The following is a 16,629-nucleotide window of genomic DNA, read 5'->3' as shown; positions in this document are numbered from 1 at the left end:
TTCTTCTAAGATGACAAGCTCGAATCTGACACGGTAATAGAATTTATAATAATAAACTATTGATAATGATAGACTTCTGTTCTCACAACTTTGCCACCTAGAGAATGAAAAAACCAGTACCTTTACAATGAGCATATGGCATAGTCATTACATAATCCTCTCCCCTGTTTAGGAATGTTAGCCGTCCTTCTCCATCTAGTATGGCAGATAATGAATTCCCTGAAATTCAAACAGAGAAACCCATTTCACACCCTGCAAGACAACAGTCAACATTTCCTAATAACTGAGCAACAGAATTAAGAACATCAGTATATTTAGCATTGCAATATATGCTGTCTGGTGAAGCCACCATAATATACAACATTACCAAGGAAAAATTAAAATACTGTAAAGTAGAAATTAAAATTCTAAAGACCAGTAGTAAAAACTTTGTAAGACAAGTATAATACAATAATCAAAACCCTGATTCTTCTAAAAGTCTCCCTTCATCCACATGACAGAACTCATTTGCACTGCTTTTATACCCCTCAGTAAGAGTACAACCAAAAAAAAAAAAAGCCACCAACCAAACCAAACAACGCCCCCATTACTTACCATAGAATTTCGATTTGGCCAGAATGCTACCACTAAGGCAAAAACCATCTTTGCGGTTGCTAACATAGAAGGCAGATATTGGAGGATGATGGGATACCTGTTGAAAAAAGAAACACATTTGAGAAAACAACAGGCAATGTAATATAAACCTTGAGCTAATAAAGACAGAACGCAAAATTCAAGTTGCACGTAATAGAATACAATTAATATATGAGACGTGACTGTAATCTTACAGATCAATATCAATCAAACATTTAGTGAATTTGAAGAATTAAGAAAACTACCTGACTTATACTAGAGGAAGACAACAGAAATGGTAGAACCACCTTTCTCTCTGTCTAAGAACTATGCTCATCAGGAGAGCTTTTAGGATACTATGCATCCATATAAATACCGCCACATCATTTGTCTAGCACAAAAAGGTCTGATACATTTATTTTTCATAAAAATGTTTGTGCTGGTTATATCAGCTACCTGTTCTGCAATGTAAAATGTCTTGCTATTCGTCCTGGGATGAATCCACATGCAGCGGAAAGTCTCACCAAGTATAGGATTGTACGGCTTTTTTAATCCCTAAACAGAAAGAGAACAGACAGTAACCATACAATGCAGGTAGAGAACTCACAGAACAATTTACCAGTCTGTCACTGAAGATTTAAAAAAAAAAAAAAAAAAAAAAAAAAAAAAGCATAATACATCTGCTAAAGCACATTGTACTGGATTTTGGTATTTGAATATTATGCTCAGTTATTCTATTCGTCAAACTAAGGAAACTAGCACAGAAATCTGTGTATCTACTAAGCCATTCCAGGCCAGAATTTAAGCAAACAGAGTTTAAGAATTGTTGCAGAATTAATATAGACATTGTCCCTGAAGTTGGGTAGTAAGCAGTCTTATCTTTCAGTACTATTTCCTGCCAACATAATTGTAAAGAGTATTTAGTATACAGCTATTTCCGCTATAGTGCAAATATTACCCCTCCAACCACACCATGCTATCACTGAAGAACACAGAAATGGCTCAACTTTATGCCAAAATGTCCACGGACAAAGGTCCATGATGCATTTGCACAAATGAGGACTTAACCTTGCTTTTAAAAAAAAATGTGTAACAATATAATTAAACAAAAACTCCAGCACATCCCCAAGCCCTCAAACTAGAGACAACCTCTAAAGACAAAATAATACGTGAAAAAACACCTTTGGTTTTTTGTAGAATCCGGACAGATACCACTTCACTACTTTTTTCATGCGGTTGTAAGCATTCTCTTCAAGAGCAGCTCTACAAAACAAAGAACAAATCAAATATCGGTATTGTTTCAATTATAACACTATTTAATTTATTAGCTATAATAATAATCTAATTTGTTATAAAAATATTTAATTTATTAGCTTTCTTTAAACAGGTAAATAAATTCTAAATCTTAATGGAATTTAACAATTTATAAAAAAAAAAAAGGCTAACTGATACAGATCTACCACTATAAATATGCATTCCAGAGAAAGGAAAGGGAAAAATAATAACAATTTTGAAAATTCTTCCAGTCAATCTCCAAAACAGCAATGTTTGCAACACAATTAGTATTAAATTACTAAGAGGGAACAGACTTCAAAATGTACCATATAAGCTCTTAGACCATTAATTTTCAGAACAGAAGGGCATTTGACAATTGATCAGGCAAGCATTCAGACTAAGCAGTCCATGACATTATTTAAGTAGACCACACCAAGCAACAAAGACTTAGGTATCTCACTGGTCTCTCATTTCAGCTTAAAAAAAAAAAAAAAAGAAAGAAAACCAGAAAGAGGATTGACTCACTCGGAGAGGAAATCTGCATGGTAGTAGTAATCAGACAGCTTGTCAAGGAAAGAACGAGGTTCCAAGATAAACGTAGGCAGTACAACCTTGGACAAGTCCATTCCTGGACGGACTTGCTTCAGCAATGTCCAGATCAGACTTTTGTTTTCTTCTGACACCACTTCTGTCTGAGCAGCCTCCCCCGCCTAGGATGAATGAAAAACTGCTTACAGAAAGGAGAATGAAAATAATCCTCCAAGAGACAGGTCAGTCAGTACATTCTAAGGATGCAGTAAGAATGGAAAACATACTCAAAATGAAATGCTCGGAGAAGTAGAAAAAACAAGTTGCTATAAATATACTTCAGATGCATATTTAATGCAGGATGCTAGATTTGCTATTCAGCATGAAAATCTGCATTTGTTTTATCAGCCCTGAAACAGAAAAAAATGAGGTATTGTTCAAAAATATCTCCCTTAGCCTTTTCCTAGACATCAACTACGTTTTTCTGTGTTCTCACACAAGGGATTTATATAGCAAAGGACTGTTCATTCTGTCATCTTTTCCCCACTGTAAAAGTTGTTATATTTATGCTTTTCACTACCTTGACCAGTCAATAGTATCAGCAGTTTTCCTCAAAGAAAACCACTGCTTAGGGGTAAGTAAGCATAAACAGCAGCCACACAGGGATACGCTCTTTTTTCTCCAAGGAGATATTCTTCCTTACAGTCTCTGAAATGTAAAAACAAGGGCTGTAGGAAAAACACCTCTCTTTCCAGAACAGTTCTAAAAATGCATATAACAAGAATTCATTGTCAACTTGAACTCCTCAGCTTTTCCTAAACCATTGCTTTTCCTAGAAACAATACCGGAAAGCAACAAAGCACAAAGTTTATACATCCGGTAGATATACACACACACGCGTGTGTGTATATAATATATAAAACGAGGATTATGTAATAACTCATACTTAGCACTTGAGAAAAGGAGAGAGGTTTTAAATAAATTCATCTCAATTTCTTCTTCAATTTTTAGTACCTTTATAGCAAGTAAAACATTCAAATCCCTCTCACATTTGGCTGTGTAGGTGTGTAAGACTATCTGCAGAAGTGGAACAGAAACTTTGGGCATCGTAATAGAATGCAAGGGGAACATCAAAAACACAGCAAGCCTTCCACTGAATTCTGTAAACTCCATAGCTGCTTAACTTCCCTCTTGCAGTAAAAAAAATAGTTGTGCCAGTTTGCATTAAACTTCAACTTGAATATTTTTACTTGAAGAAAAACAAACAACAAACACAACAACAGGAGTTAATAAAAACCAGAAACAGTAACACAAGTATGGGCAGATATGGTCAACTTCTGCTGCAGGTGGCCCTTTCAAAATGAGCTTCTTTTTTTCTGAGGAATACTCCAAATAATCTCATTATCTTTCTTACAGACTCAGAAGCACAGAAGTGGTGTAGTAGAGCAGAACAATGGTGGACATATTTTTTCCCCTCAATATTGTTGAAAATATGAAAGGCAGCTTTCAAAGCCAGCTTTCAAATACAGTGTGGCCCTTAAAATATCAGCTTCCATTTGGCAAAGCAGCCTGCTCACTACATAAACAGCACTTTTACCTCCCCAAGTTCTTCATGACTTTGTTCCAAATAAGTAGTTTCCTTGATATCAATTGGTTCTGGATCAACATAAGAATCATCCTGTCGCTCTGATGTGTCGCTGTCACTTTCTTCGCTTTTCCCCAATCCGTCATTATCAGATTCATCATGATCATGATCATTTTCCTTATCAGATTTATCAGAGTACATATCCTGGTCTTTAAAGTGATGCCTTTCAATTTCACTGTCATTTAACCTACAAAAAAATACAAGCTAAATTAAACTTTCAGCTCCACACAATAATCGAGTGTTTCCTGATTAAAACAAAACAAAACAAAAAAACACACACAATAAAAGTACCAATATTAACCCTGATCTGGCAGCAAAATCAAACTTGCTGGAAATATACAGCACGCAGTGTTCTCACTGAACCATTAAACGCACCAAGGTTAGTTTGCTTTTACACTTAGGTACTATATTCTTAACCTCTGATTAATAAGGAGGGGAAGAGACCCTCCGCTGGAGATGAAGAAAGATAAAGTGAAGAGGGGATTCCATAACTGAAGTGATACTTCACCCGAGGCACTAAGTGGTAAGTAGAGAACATCACCTCCCTTCCCACATTACAGCAGTATAAATAAATAATGATTTTCAATTCCTCATTAATTGCCCAGCATAGTTCCTTCTGCAGGTTATGCAGTTGTTCCCAGGAAGGCTGACGCACCCTCTGCTGTGACATCATCAAAACATGTGAAAGACTCTCAGCTGAAGCTAAAGTGCTTTCACCTCTTCCCCCTCTCCTGCCTACCCTGTTAAAACTACGTCTGCAGTTTTTATTGCTTAGATAGTTAAGCACACCGAACACTCTTACCGTATGCTATATCCAAAGATCTGTTTGATTAAACTATTAGTCTTAATTAGACTTAACAGACGTAGCTAATTGCCCTAATCGTAATCTGGGCCATCTGATGATATTAAACTATCATTCACAACCAGAGACCTCCAGCTGAATTGTATGCAGAGGTTTTATTGTTTCCATGAGATGGGGGAAGGAGTAAAACTCTACCTGGGCAAAACACTGCACGGTCATCTTGACCAGGCCTTGAATCTGGACTGGAAGCAACAGTTTGCCTTTTCTCAGCTTTTCTAAGACTACCTATGCCAGAAAGAATTGCATTTCTCCATATGCATGCCCTTACTTTTGTCTCAGATACAGGAGTGTACTCTTCACAGCAGTACCACAGTCCTGCCTGACCAGAACAGACATAAGCAGCTAAATCTTTGTGTATGAGGGATTATTCAAAGTGAATTTATGTCAGTCTGAAAGGATACTGAATTGGTGGAAGATCACTGAGAAAAACTGGGCAAAGTGCAAGCTTTAGACCCAATTATTTCAAATAAAGGATTAAATCTTTTATATTTTTCTAATGCACTTTGGTGCTACAACTGAAGCGCTTAAAAGCACCACTCATTCACCATGCTTGTTGTTGATGTATTTTCACAAAAGCTTTTATTCCCCCAAATCTGGCTGAAGTCATTTATTGAAATGAACGGAGTTAGCTATTCATGGGCACTCAAACATTTGATACAGGTAATAACAGATGATTTCAACTTTTGTTTAATTTAATATAATAGGCTGACTGAAGCACGATTGATCCTTCTAATGATTCAAAGCTGAGACATAACTAAAACCATTTAAATAACTTTAGCATTATTCATACTTTAACCAAAGAACTGCAACTTATATTCACATCAGCCCACTTTTGTCACACAAACTAAACTTTTTTTTTTTTCATGTGAAGAAAACAAGAGAGACTGACTTCAGGATAAATAAAATTAAACTTTAACAGTTTAACTGAGTACTTAAACTTACTGATGTAATAAGCAACTTTGAGTTACTTGGGCAAAGCTGCCCTCTGTGTCTGCTTTGTACAAAATGTATTTTATTTTTTTCATTTAATCCACTTATAGAAAAACAGTATAAATAAGGCATATAAAGAGAATTCAAGAGTAAAAGGAACTGCAGCCTTAAAAAGAGATCCTCCCTTTGGAGAAGTGAAGTTACTGTTGCCAGAAGAACCAGGTTTAGTAATTCATTTACTTACGGTAAGTTTTCTCCACTGTTTAAGTTGTTAGCACGAAGCAGACCATAGAAAGAGACATGAGCACTGTCTGATGAAGAGTTCAAATCATGTTCTTTACCTTCCCTAATCATTGTACGTTTAAGTAGACTTGAACATTTCAAAGCCAGCTCCAAAGCATCCATCCAACACCTGCCTAAAGAGAAATTTATTATTACACAAAAATTAAGGATTTAACTGGATTGTACTACAGTTTCCTAAATTCACAATCCTTTTGAGCCTGTTTACTTTATCCTTTGAAGACGCACTTTGGAGCTGTTCTATGTTACGTGCACTGGATTTTATGATGTGGTAGGGGCATAACAACAGCTCACAACTACCCAGTTCTGGTAAAAGATATTTCAGGGCAGGCCAAGCAAGATAAATCATGATTCAGTCACAGCATATTCTAGCATTTCTTCCCTAATGCAAGTATGGCTCCGTTAAGGCCCTGACTGTTGAATTTCTTCAAACTTGCCTGCAGCCCTGCTCTACTTTTGAAGACTAAGTAACTGTGTAAGCAGCTGTTAAGAAGGTTATACAAGTCTTAAATTGTTTCCATTTTGCATCCTTTCAAGATGGTTGCACCAGGATTAACCACCACCTTTCCTCACCGATGGGGTTAAGATCCTATATTTAGAGGGAGCTCTTCCTACTAAAACTCTGCAAAACTGTTGCATTTTATAATACAACAAATACTTTCAACACAAAGAAAATACATCCACATTTGTATTTTTGAAAGCAATTAGCTTGAATATTTAGAAATAAATTCATATAATTAAGTCTGAAACAACCTCTTCTCCCTCCTCAACCCAGCCACAGCTGGGGAACTGCAAGGAGCTCAGTGACAATTTATTCAGTTCAGCCTCCTTAATGACTACAAAAAAACTGCCAGTACCAACACAACCAAAAGTACAAAGCTAAGGGAGACCTTTTGCCAGCATGGAACTGCAATCGCAGTGCTGTAGCAGACAGTAAGACAACCGAAACAATCTCTTTTTAATAACTGCCTGCTGTCATGGTGGAAAAATACTGAAGTATCTATTTACCATCTGATTCTGAAGCGGCTCGGATGATCAAATAACTGCTGGGTAACGGCTGAGTTATAGAACCAACTGCTTCACCTTTCGGACCCTTGAAATACACAAAACAAGCAACAGCATCAGACATTTATATTCAGTTTTAGAGTTTATCATTCATGTAATAAGCCGACACACTGCAGGGCTATTTACTGTCACTCAGCAACATCTAATGAAAACATGAATGGAAAGATGAACAGCCCTCTTTTACTGGGTTTCTTCTTCAAAGACTTCATGCTACATCTAGCTTCCAATTCATCCCCATTTTAAAGAGAACAGTCGTTGGGATTCAAATATTTTTTTTAATTTTTATTTTTGGTAAATCAGTCTTGCCATAATAGCTTGGAAATGCTCTGCTGATTCCACTTACATCAAAAGGACTAAAGCATCAAAAGCAATGCTACAAGGGGTCACATTCTGGTGAACCTCACTTTCAAGGGACTGCAGATAGGTACAGAGAGATCACATGGGACAAGTTATTCCTCTTCAACTGTGCATTTCAGATGAAGAGGTAAGTATGAAAACAAAAGACATGCCTGTGGGGTGATTTAAGGGAGTTGATCTACAATCAATGCTGTCTAGCAAAAGACCCCACATTTTTAAGGTTGCTAACTCTTCCCCCTCTGGTCCTCATTCTCTCTTGATGAGGGCAGAGAACCCCACCAATTCCTGAGAAGATGCCATGGTTCAGAAAATGTATAAAGACACAAGGGCAAGGCAAACCACTGCAGAGAGCAGGCAGCCCTCCTCCATGATTCGCTTCATGCTTATTTTACATGAGAATGCGTTGGGAATCTCAGCAGCATCCTATGCTCCAGCACTGCATGACTGTTGCCTGTCTTTAAATATGAGTCAATGACATTTGATGAGACAGATGAATCTATCAATATTTAAATGAAATGGAGGTAACTACTCCCACCCAAACAGTAGGCATTGCTACATGAACCCACTCTTCCTTTCTTGCTCCCTCTTTCCCTTCAACCTCTCTACCACCTGATAGTCAATTCCAAAAAATATTTAGATGCCTAAATGTATCTAGATGCCTAACTGTAGACTTGGTATTTAAAAGAGAGAAAAAAAAAAAAAAAAAAGATGATGCCCAGGCCCCTCAAAGATTTAGATGCTTAAGTCCCTCAATAAAGAGAATCAGCAGGACATCGTGACATTGAGTTCAACCAAAAGAAACACAGAGGACGTCAAACACCAAAGTTTAATTTTCACTATCAAGTTTTTCACATTCAGAATTTAAAAGATAAATCCCAAAGATCCTTCTATTTTTTTTTCAAGCTTTGCTTTGAAATAAAATACTATGCAATCATTTTAAAGCCCCTTCAAAAACTTTTACCCATGGGAACATCAAAGTTACTGATAGGCAAAGAGGGCTGTACTGAACACACTTGAAGCTATTGTTGACAGCTGGGTTAAGCCTGCCTAACTCATGAGTTATCATACTTTGGTCTTGATTGATTTCCTCACAGAAGCCTAATGAAAAGCCAGTACGAGGCTTGGAAGAGGGAATTTTAAAGCCAGCAGAAGTTTTGAGCAAAAGCAGAGAACAGCAGATATTTTAGAAGCAAGCATATGGAACAGCCAGAACGTTTCTGAGGGTGAGAGGCAGCTAACGAGGAGTCTTGGTGGTGCTTAAATACCAATGCACACAGGCTAGTGCTGGTGTAAATGATGTTCAGATACTTCTGAGTAATACAGAGTAGAAGCAACCTGGGTGTGAAAAGCGAGATGCTATGTTACAGTCTCCCTTCAGAGCGAGACGAAAGGTGCTCCTATCCCAAGTGGTTGGTGAAGTGGCAACGTGGGGATTAGGAGTTAACAAGAACCAGGAGACAACACCATGCAGAGCACGCCTTGAGGGCGGGCCACCAAGGACCTGACATGCTGTGGGAGACGAGGGAGAGGTTTCACTGGGCCCTGGGGACAGAAGGGGTGGGAGAGGTCCTGTGGTGCTGCACGAAGGGGATGGCACGATCCTACGGCACCGCGCCAACGCCTCAGCCACCAGAAGGCCTCAGCACTGCCCGACCGGAGGGCACAGGCAAAGGGCAGCGCTCTGCGCCCATGAGAACTTCATTTAGGGCTATACTGGGGGCAGACAGGGTGTGTTCCTCTGTAACAAACAACTGAAATTTAGAGATGAAGGCTTTTTTTGTTTGTTTTTGTTTTTTGAGAAACCTATACTCCCTAGATGCAGGGACAATGCGACAATTAAAACTGAGTTAATAATTTGACTAAACAAATAAGTAGGTTGACTTATTTTGGAGTAACTGCTTCTACATTATGATTTCCTTTGATTAATATTCCAAAAGCACTGGACATTTTTCTTTGGTATCACTCATCGTGATTTCAAAATCAATTTTCAGAATATTAATGTTCTGTACAAGAGAGACATTAGTTTCTATTTGTTAGGTGACTTTGTTTGAACCGATTGTACAAATACTCCAATGCCAGGTAATGGACAAGTCAAAAGTTCCACTAAATTAAAGGAAAACTTTGAAGCTTACTTCAAAATTACTTACAGAATATTCATGCCAGCAAAACTCAAGTGCCATGAACATTCATAGAAAACAGCAAAATCAGGTAAGCAGTCACACGTTACTAAATCTATTTATGAAAATTTACTTGTGGTGACTTTCCTAGTTATTAATCTTATAAAACTGCAATGGCATCAGGACTGGGCATGTAAGGAAGAAAGAACAAGGTACAGTGCATTGGGTACCTCAGAGCGCAGAAGGAACAGAAAGGCCACGACAATGAAGGGAGCATGTTCAGTGACTGACTGCAAACTACTGCAGACGAGAATTTGCAATCTGCCAGAAGGACACACTATGGGAAGTGCATTCAAGCAAGAAAATCTCCTGCAGTACTTATGACTGTGTAAATATTTCTTGCAATGTCATCATCCTACACTGGTGGCAAATACATTTGTCTTAGACTCCTCGCTTGTTCTGGTGTAGCTACTCTGTAAATCAGCCAATCGCTATTATGCTCATCAAAGTTTGCCTCACAGTAATAAATCCGTAACTAGGAAGTTATAATTGACTGAGAAAACAGGGCAGAAAATAGTTTGAAACTTTAAGGCCTCTCATCTAATTAAGTCCAGTAATTCTCAACTGCACATAGCCATACCAAAATGAACAAACGCCACTCCAGCTCTCAGCACATTTAGAATGGACAATATCAACTTGTTCAGGTTCAAAATTTGACCTACCTTAAAAAAGTAAAAATCTGGTGGGGCATGTCCTCTAAATTCTAAATATCTAGTTAAAAAAACAAACAAATCCATTTCTCATTGCCAAACAATAAAGAAATATAAGACTGATTTGTGATCTTCTGCAGACAGGCCACCACTTGGCAACGTAAGACCATAAATAATTAAATCACAGTAACAACAAACCCTGTATTTTTGAAAAAGGATATGAAGTTTGTGTTCTGCGAATGTGAGATCACCACTACGTAGTGAAAAGTCTTCCTAAGCAGCATTGAAATTATTCAAATGGTACTACAAATGATTTGATGCAAATTTAGTAGATTTAGATAATACTGATAATGAGAGTAATTCAGCAAGAACATCACAAACATCAGGAATAACACTAGCTGACTTCCCAGTTTGATATAAGGAAGAAACAAAACCAATGCAGCATATTCTCTAGATGTAGCAGCACCACGTATATAAGATTCATAAGAATATCAGTCATAAGATACATTCTCACAACTAGTACTTGTATTATGATGTATGTTGCAGAGACAATAATTAATTTATTATGACAAGGATTCTAATATTGTACAATAATTTCATCTGAAGCAAGATGTCATTTCAGGAGGTAAACACGGTCACTTGTGCTGCGCTTCCGCATCCCCTCTCCAAATGGAAAAACAAAACAAGAACTACAATTGTTTAGCGAAGTATAAACAATGAGTAATAGTAAACGTTAAAATAAAAATGCTTACAAGAAATTGCAATAACTGTTCTTATAACTGTTCTTTGCGGTGCAGAACACACCGTGCTTTTCAACACTTGCAGCTAAGAGCTGCTGACAATATTACGCCATGTATGGCAAAGCAAACAGACATCAGAAGGGAAAGGGAACATTTATCTTTCTAAAATTTAAGCCCCAAACAAACACTACAATTAGCTAACTAGTTGCAATATATGTTGTTATTGTACAAGGAAGCTATTTGAATTTCTACTACTATAAGCAAATTGAACTAGGCTGACATTTCATTACATGAAAATCAGGTTGGAAACTAGGAAATATTTATAACACATCTCGACTCTTCCATTTTTTCAATCACTTTCCTCCATAATTTCTTAGACTGATGCAGAATGCAGTATCATATTCTCATTCCTTCCACTTAGATGACTGTCAGTGACAGCATTAACTTTAATGGCATCCCTCTGCACATCATGTCTCAACTATATGGAGCAGCAAAAATCAAACACTTTTTGTGATGAAGAGGACTACGTGTTAAAGTTTTATAGTCTGAATAAACAAACCAAATAGAAGTTATAAAAGAAAACTCAGCTCAACTTTTCATTAAGGTTGACTTTGCTCATTGTTGGCTAATATTAGTCACCCATTAAGAACCATACATGCTACCACTAACCTTTATAGCCCATATGGACTGCTCCAAAGGATGAAAAAGTTTGAAACAAAAGCCATCTTTTTTAGAAGGTCTCTCAATGAGTTCACAAGCGTTCAGGAGCACCGTTCCTACCCACTGCCCGTTCTTGGGGGTTTTGTAAACAAGCAACACTCCGGGTTTCAGTACACACCACAGTTTGGTCCAGCTCTTCAAGGTGCCACGAATCTAGAAGATAAATAGTTACAGCTCTTTAACCCAGTGCACCCAGTGCTAAAATCATGCCCTTTAATCAAATGGAAATTAAAATTGAAATTATTATTTTTTATTCCAAGCAGAGTTTACCAAAGTCTATTCAAGTTTATCCATTATATGAAAGACAAGAAAAAGGTATAATTTCGGTGCTCATTCTTCTACTCTTTCTTGGTGAATCCTTATTCTGCAGAAGGATATCCACACATCAAGATATGTGAAGTATTCATCAGTATGGAGATTCACCTGAAACCTTCATGAGTTTTTCTACCTCAAACATATTTTATCACTAGTATAAAGATACAATAATCTTTGGAAACAGAGTTCCTCTGAAAACAGGACAGACATCTGATCAGAAAAACAGGATATTCACAAAATAAATCAGATATATTTAAATTTCATAGATAAAATCTCTCATAAGCAGCTGTTAATATAATCTCATATGTGCTATGTAATATCCTTTCAAGTCCTTGAATTTGCACATCTGGTTAGATTGCTTGAATCAGTTTTGTCAACTTTGGGTTTTAGTTTCTTCTGTTTGTAGGGCAAAATGCCAACTTAACCTCAGAACAATGTTTTAACCTGTTTACGTAGACTTTGCAAAAACCCGAGAAACTTCCCAGACAAGCTATTGTTTGGAGCTAAGTATAAAATGGGTAAGAGATTATTTTTTTATCTTGTACGATTTCCAAGGAATACATCTAAGGAATTATGACTGCCATCTTTGACAAATTAATTTCTCACCTTTTGTACAAGTATTAGAGGACAGTTAGTTCTTAGAGAGGAAAGGAAAATTACCAGAAATAAATACAAAGAAATAGGTATTCATATATCTAATATGACTTAACCACTTCCACTGCTGGTAACAGATATAACAGGGCTTTAATTCAAATCGCAAAATAAAAATGGCATTATTGGAATTGTAAAGTTAACTTCTAAGAAGTTGATAGCTATACATTCAAGATGCATGTGACTATGGCGACTGCAATAAACAGGAGTAGGTTCCTCTATTATTCCCCTAGGATGTGAGGACAGAGACTCTGGGACGCAATTAGTATCTGCTGTGTTTATAGAAAAACATTAACAGCAACTAAGAGATCAAGCCTTTTCTATTCTGGTCAGAAAGCAGCAGCTGCTCGATCTTTAACTCGGGTTTCATGTTTAGGTTCTGACCTTCAGCCAGTCAGCCATAACAATGACTGATGGGTCTGTGATAGTGCTGAGTAATTCTTTTGTAGCTCTCTTCTTTTCTTCTCTGTAATTTTTCTTTTGAACCTGTAAATAGTAACAAAAATATTTATAATGCCAAAGACATAAGCAATTAATCAGAGCTCAAAAAGACATCTACAAGTGCAAGTTGAGGTAAAACCTGCTAAATTCCATTTGCAAGAAAGATAGAGATAAGTAGCTTTAAAACACAGTATTTGATCCCAATACGTAAACAACTATTCCATGCTCTATTTCAAAAGCTGCTACCAATGCGATCAAATTCAGATTCTTCTGCAATTTGCTTTTAAGACTGAGGACTGTGAAACTCCTATTAGAATCATGGGGGGGGGGGGGATGGGATAGACCAAAACAAACAACATTCCCCTCTTCCTTTCCTGGTGTAAAACGCAAAACCAAATTTAGGGTCAGATCCTGATTTTTACAGGAACCTTATCTGATGAGTAATTTTTCTCCACCTCTTACTTTCCCTCCCCAGTAGAAATTCACAGCAACATATATTCCTCTTTCAGTGGCAAATAATTTAACGTTTCCCTGACATGGTATTTTCCAAACTGAAGAGTATGGACTTGTTACAACACAGGAGTAACAAGTCAGTAAAAAAAAAAAATAAGGACTGCATGCAAACTCTAACTTTGATATTACAGTTTGTCATTTCATTGCGTGTAGATGTCCTGAGGCCCCTGGCAACCTGCATTATTTTATAAGTTTCTGAGTTAACCTACAATTTTATGCATTCTCAAAGACTACGCTATAAAAGCCGATTCTCAAGTAACAGTTCAATGAGATTTGAAAACTGAAGAGAAGAAGCAACACTAATTCTCACAATACTCGGATATTTCAGAGGTCTCCTCACTACTAAGCATTTCTCTTCTCAATATGGTAAAACTTTGTACACATATTTATGGAGATTAATTCACCTTGAGAGATTCTTTTTTGGTAAGCTTGCTTGAAGATAAAGAGATGTCCTTCTCGGAGCCATTGAAAAGCTTGGATTCAGACTGAAATTCACAAAAAGGCGAATAAAATAAATAAATGGCGACAGATATGAGGCCATATCACTGTTTCAGGCACTTCTTAAACTGTTTGAAGAGTATAATTACGTTTTTAAGTTCCCCATTCCTATTCACTCTTTGGCCGTTTCTCCCACTCAATAAAACAACAAAGCCCGTAACATGAGCTGTTCAACACCTGTTTGAGTCATTTTTCATAAAGGTTTTGGGGGAAAGAAGCCTGCAATTACTCCAGAAGCTGAACTATATACAGTAAATATTTAGGCCTTGATATGTCACAGTCTTGGCCAGGTAGGTATTATTTCAGCGGAAACAAAAGGTTTTAGGAGAATCCTGGTATTTAAACACAGGAATTGTTCCCATGTCTGACATCCCATCATCTTCCTAACTTGCGAATTCCTCAAAAATCGATTGCTACAGAGGCACTTACCCTGTGACCCATGACGGAAGATACAGCCTCTTCAACCTAGAATTCAATGCTAAGTTACCAGAGCACAACTGACCACTACTGACACTTGTTTCCGCTCTTTCCTCCCTAATTCCACACTCTGGTTACTCTATAAGTCATCTTAGAGAAGCTCTCTGTGGTGATAGGCAGGGGAAGACGACTCAAGTTTATTTATGAAACCCAAGTCTTTATTCATGGCAGAACAACATGCTGCCTCAGCACCATGTGATTTCTGCTCCACAGCCTCTCCCCACATCTTATAAGGTTCAAAGTTTTATTTCTTGGCATCTGTTGCCCACTAGTTGAAAGGGAACTACCAAAGATTCACCCTGGGATACAGAGCTATTTTTTAAAAACAAGAGGAGGCTATCACAGAGTTATCACATGCCACTCCTCTTCCAACTCAGAGAACACTGTATAGGCATCCACTATACGTAAACTTCAGATAAATTACAGAGTTAAATTTCTTTGTGCGCTGAAATGTAAATCTGATGGGCCCAAAGTCTCTACCTAGTCAAAAAAATAAATCAATATAACCTCCTGAACTGTATAAATTCAAGGGCAGGTTTCTGAGAACTGCTTCTCAAGCTGTTCAACGTTTCTGACTAGTCATTTCAAGTCTCAGACTACAATACAAAGTTAATTCACTGAATTCCTATAAAATGACAGTCAAAAAAATATTGCAAATTCTGAGTATGGTTACTTTAATAACAAGAACAGTGCACTTGGGCACTCATTTTTCTTAACGTGCATTGCTCAACCCAAAGAAATTAAAATTAATGATTGACAAATGAAATAAAACAATCTAACCTTGATGTCACACTTTACAGGAGTATACTTAGATAAAAACATTAATAGTATAAAAAAGACAAGTGCAATAAATGGGAAAAAGTAATTTTAACTCCAAATCATTTGTATGTAAGTAATCATTTACCCAAACTGTAAATAAGTAAATGTTCCCTAACTTTGATATTCATCTTGGAAGCTGGGGGCCATCTCTTCATTTTGTATTAAAGATATGTTTTTAACTCTCAAAACATTTAAGATGAGCACATATCTTGAAATGTAATTCCTCTGTCTAGAAGTTAGAGGATATACAGAACTTTAAATGTAATAACAGAGGGGGGAAAATGCTTATCATTGTCAAATAGGTGGTAATGAACTCATTATGCAAGGTATAATGGAGCAACGTAAGTAAAACATTCATAAATACTCTAGTTGCTCACTAACAGAAAACTAATGCAATCTAAAGTCCATGCATACAAAAGCCCCAAAGCAGTGAGTATCACAGGTCAGAGACTCACTTCCTCGGTATCAGTTATAAAGCTCACTAGCGTGACACTGAGTGAAGGTCTGTATTTACCTGTCTAATGGATGATGAGACAGATCGGTGATGCGGGTATTTTAAGCTAACGACCTTCTCAGTGTTACATCCACACACAAGGAATAGGATCAAAATTTACAAGAAATCCTTATTTAGAAAGAAGGCTTGCTACTTCACCTCCATAGCTGGGACAGCCAGGTGCCATCTCCTGCTAGCCTGAAGTTTATTTGTTGGGTATAAAGGAACCACTAGTCTTAACAGGCCCCATTGAAAAATTAAGGATAAAAAATCATTTTTATTGGAAGTAGGAATATCTCTATCTCCTCCTCAATAGCAGAAAAACACAAGTAGAAATAACAGCAAAAATCATACAAAGGCTTAAGACCCTGGAAAGAAAAGAACCAATAAAAATAAGGAAGAGAAAAAAATAGAGATGAATGAAGTTTGAAATGCATGTAGGTTAAAAGAAACAGTATTAACCTGATTTCCAAGCCAAAAATGATTTAGAGATTTCTGGACCAATGAAAATATTTTGATCTGAAATGAGCTGGATGGTAAAGTATGCTTCCTTGATCTCCC

General features: G+C 37.1%; 1 protein-coding gene across 5 annotated transcripts in view; it reads right to left on the bottom strand.

Moving 5' to 3' along the window:
- The window catches only part of OSBPL8 (oxysterol binding protein like 8), an 88,675-nt gene that overhangs the window by 10,582 nt on the left and 61,464 nt on the right, over positions 1-16,629 (bottom strand). For all 5 annotated transcript variants that reach the window (XM_084304270.1, XM_084304272.1, XM_084304271.1 and 2 more), the window contains 11 exons: positions 14,186-14,266; positions 13,212-13,313; positions 11,811-12,014; positions 7,161-7,245; positions 6,097-6,268; positions 4,013-4,247; positions 2,413-2,597; positions 1,794-1,875; positions 1,069-1,167; positions 595-691; positions 121-219 (listed from right to left, as the gene is read on the bottom strand). In XM_084304270.1, the coding sequence (XP_084160396.1) occupies positions 121-219; positions 595-691; positions 1,069-1,167; positions 1,794-1,875; positions 2,413-2,597; positions 4,013-4,247; positions 6,097-6,268; positions 7,161-7,245; positions 11,811-12,014; positions 13,212-13,313; positions 14,186-14,266 (1,441 nt within the window). The remainder of the gene's footprint in view (positions 1-120; positions 220-594; positions 692-1,068; positions 1,168-1,793; positions 1,876-2,412; positions 2,598-4,012; positions 4,248-6,096; positions 6,269-7,160; positions 7,246-11,810; positions 12,015-13,211; positions 13,314-14,185; positions 14,267-16,629) is intronic.

This window comes from Netta rufina, assembly GCF_964035555.1.
Source record: "Netta rufina genome assembly, chromosome: 1".
NCBI classification, from domain to species: Eukaryota; Metazoa; Chordata; class Aves; order Anseriformes; family Anatidae; genus Netta; species Netta rufina.
The sequence above is the reverse complement of the archived record's forward strand: the minus strand, read 5'-3'. Positions and strand labels throughout refer to the sequence as shown.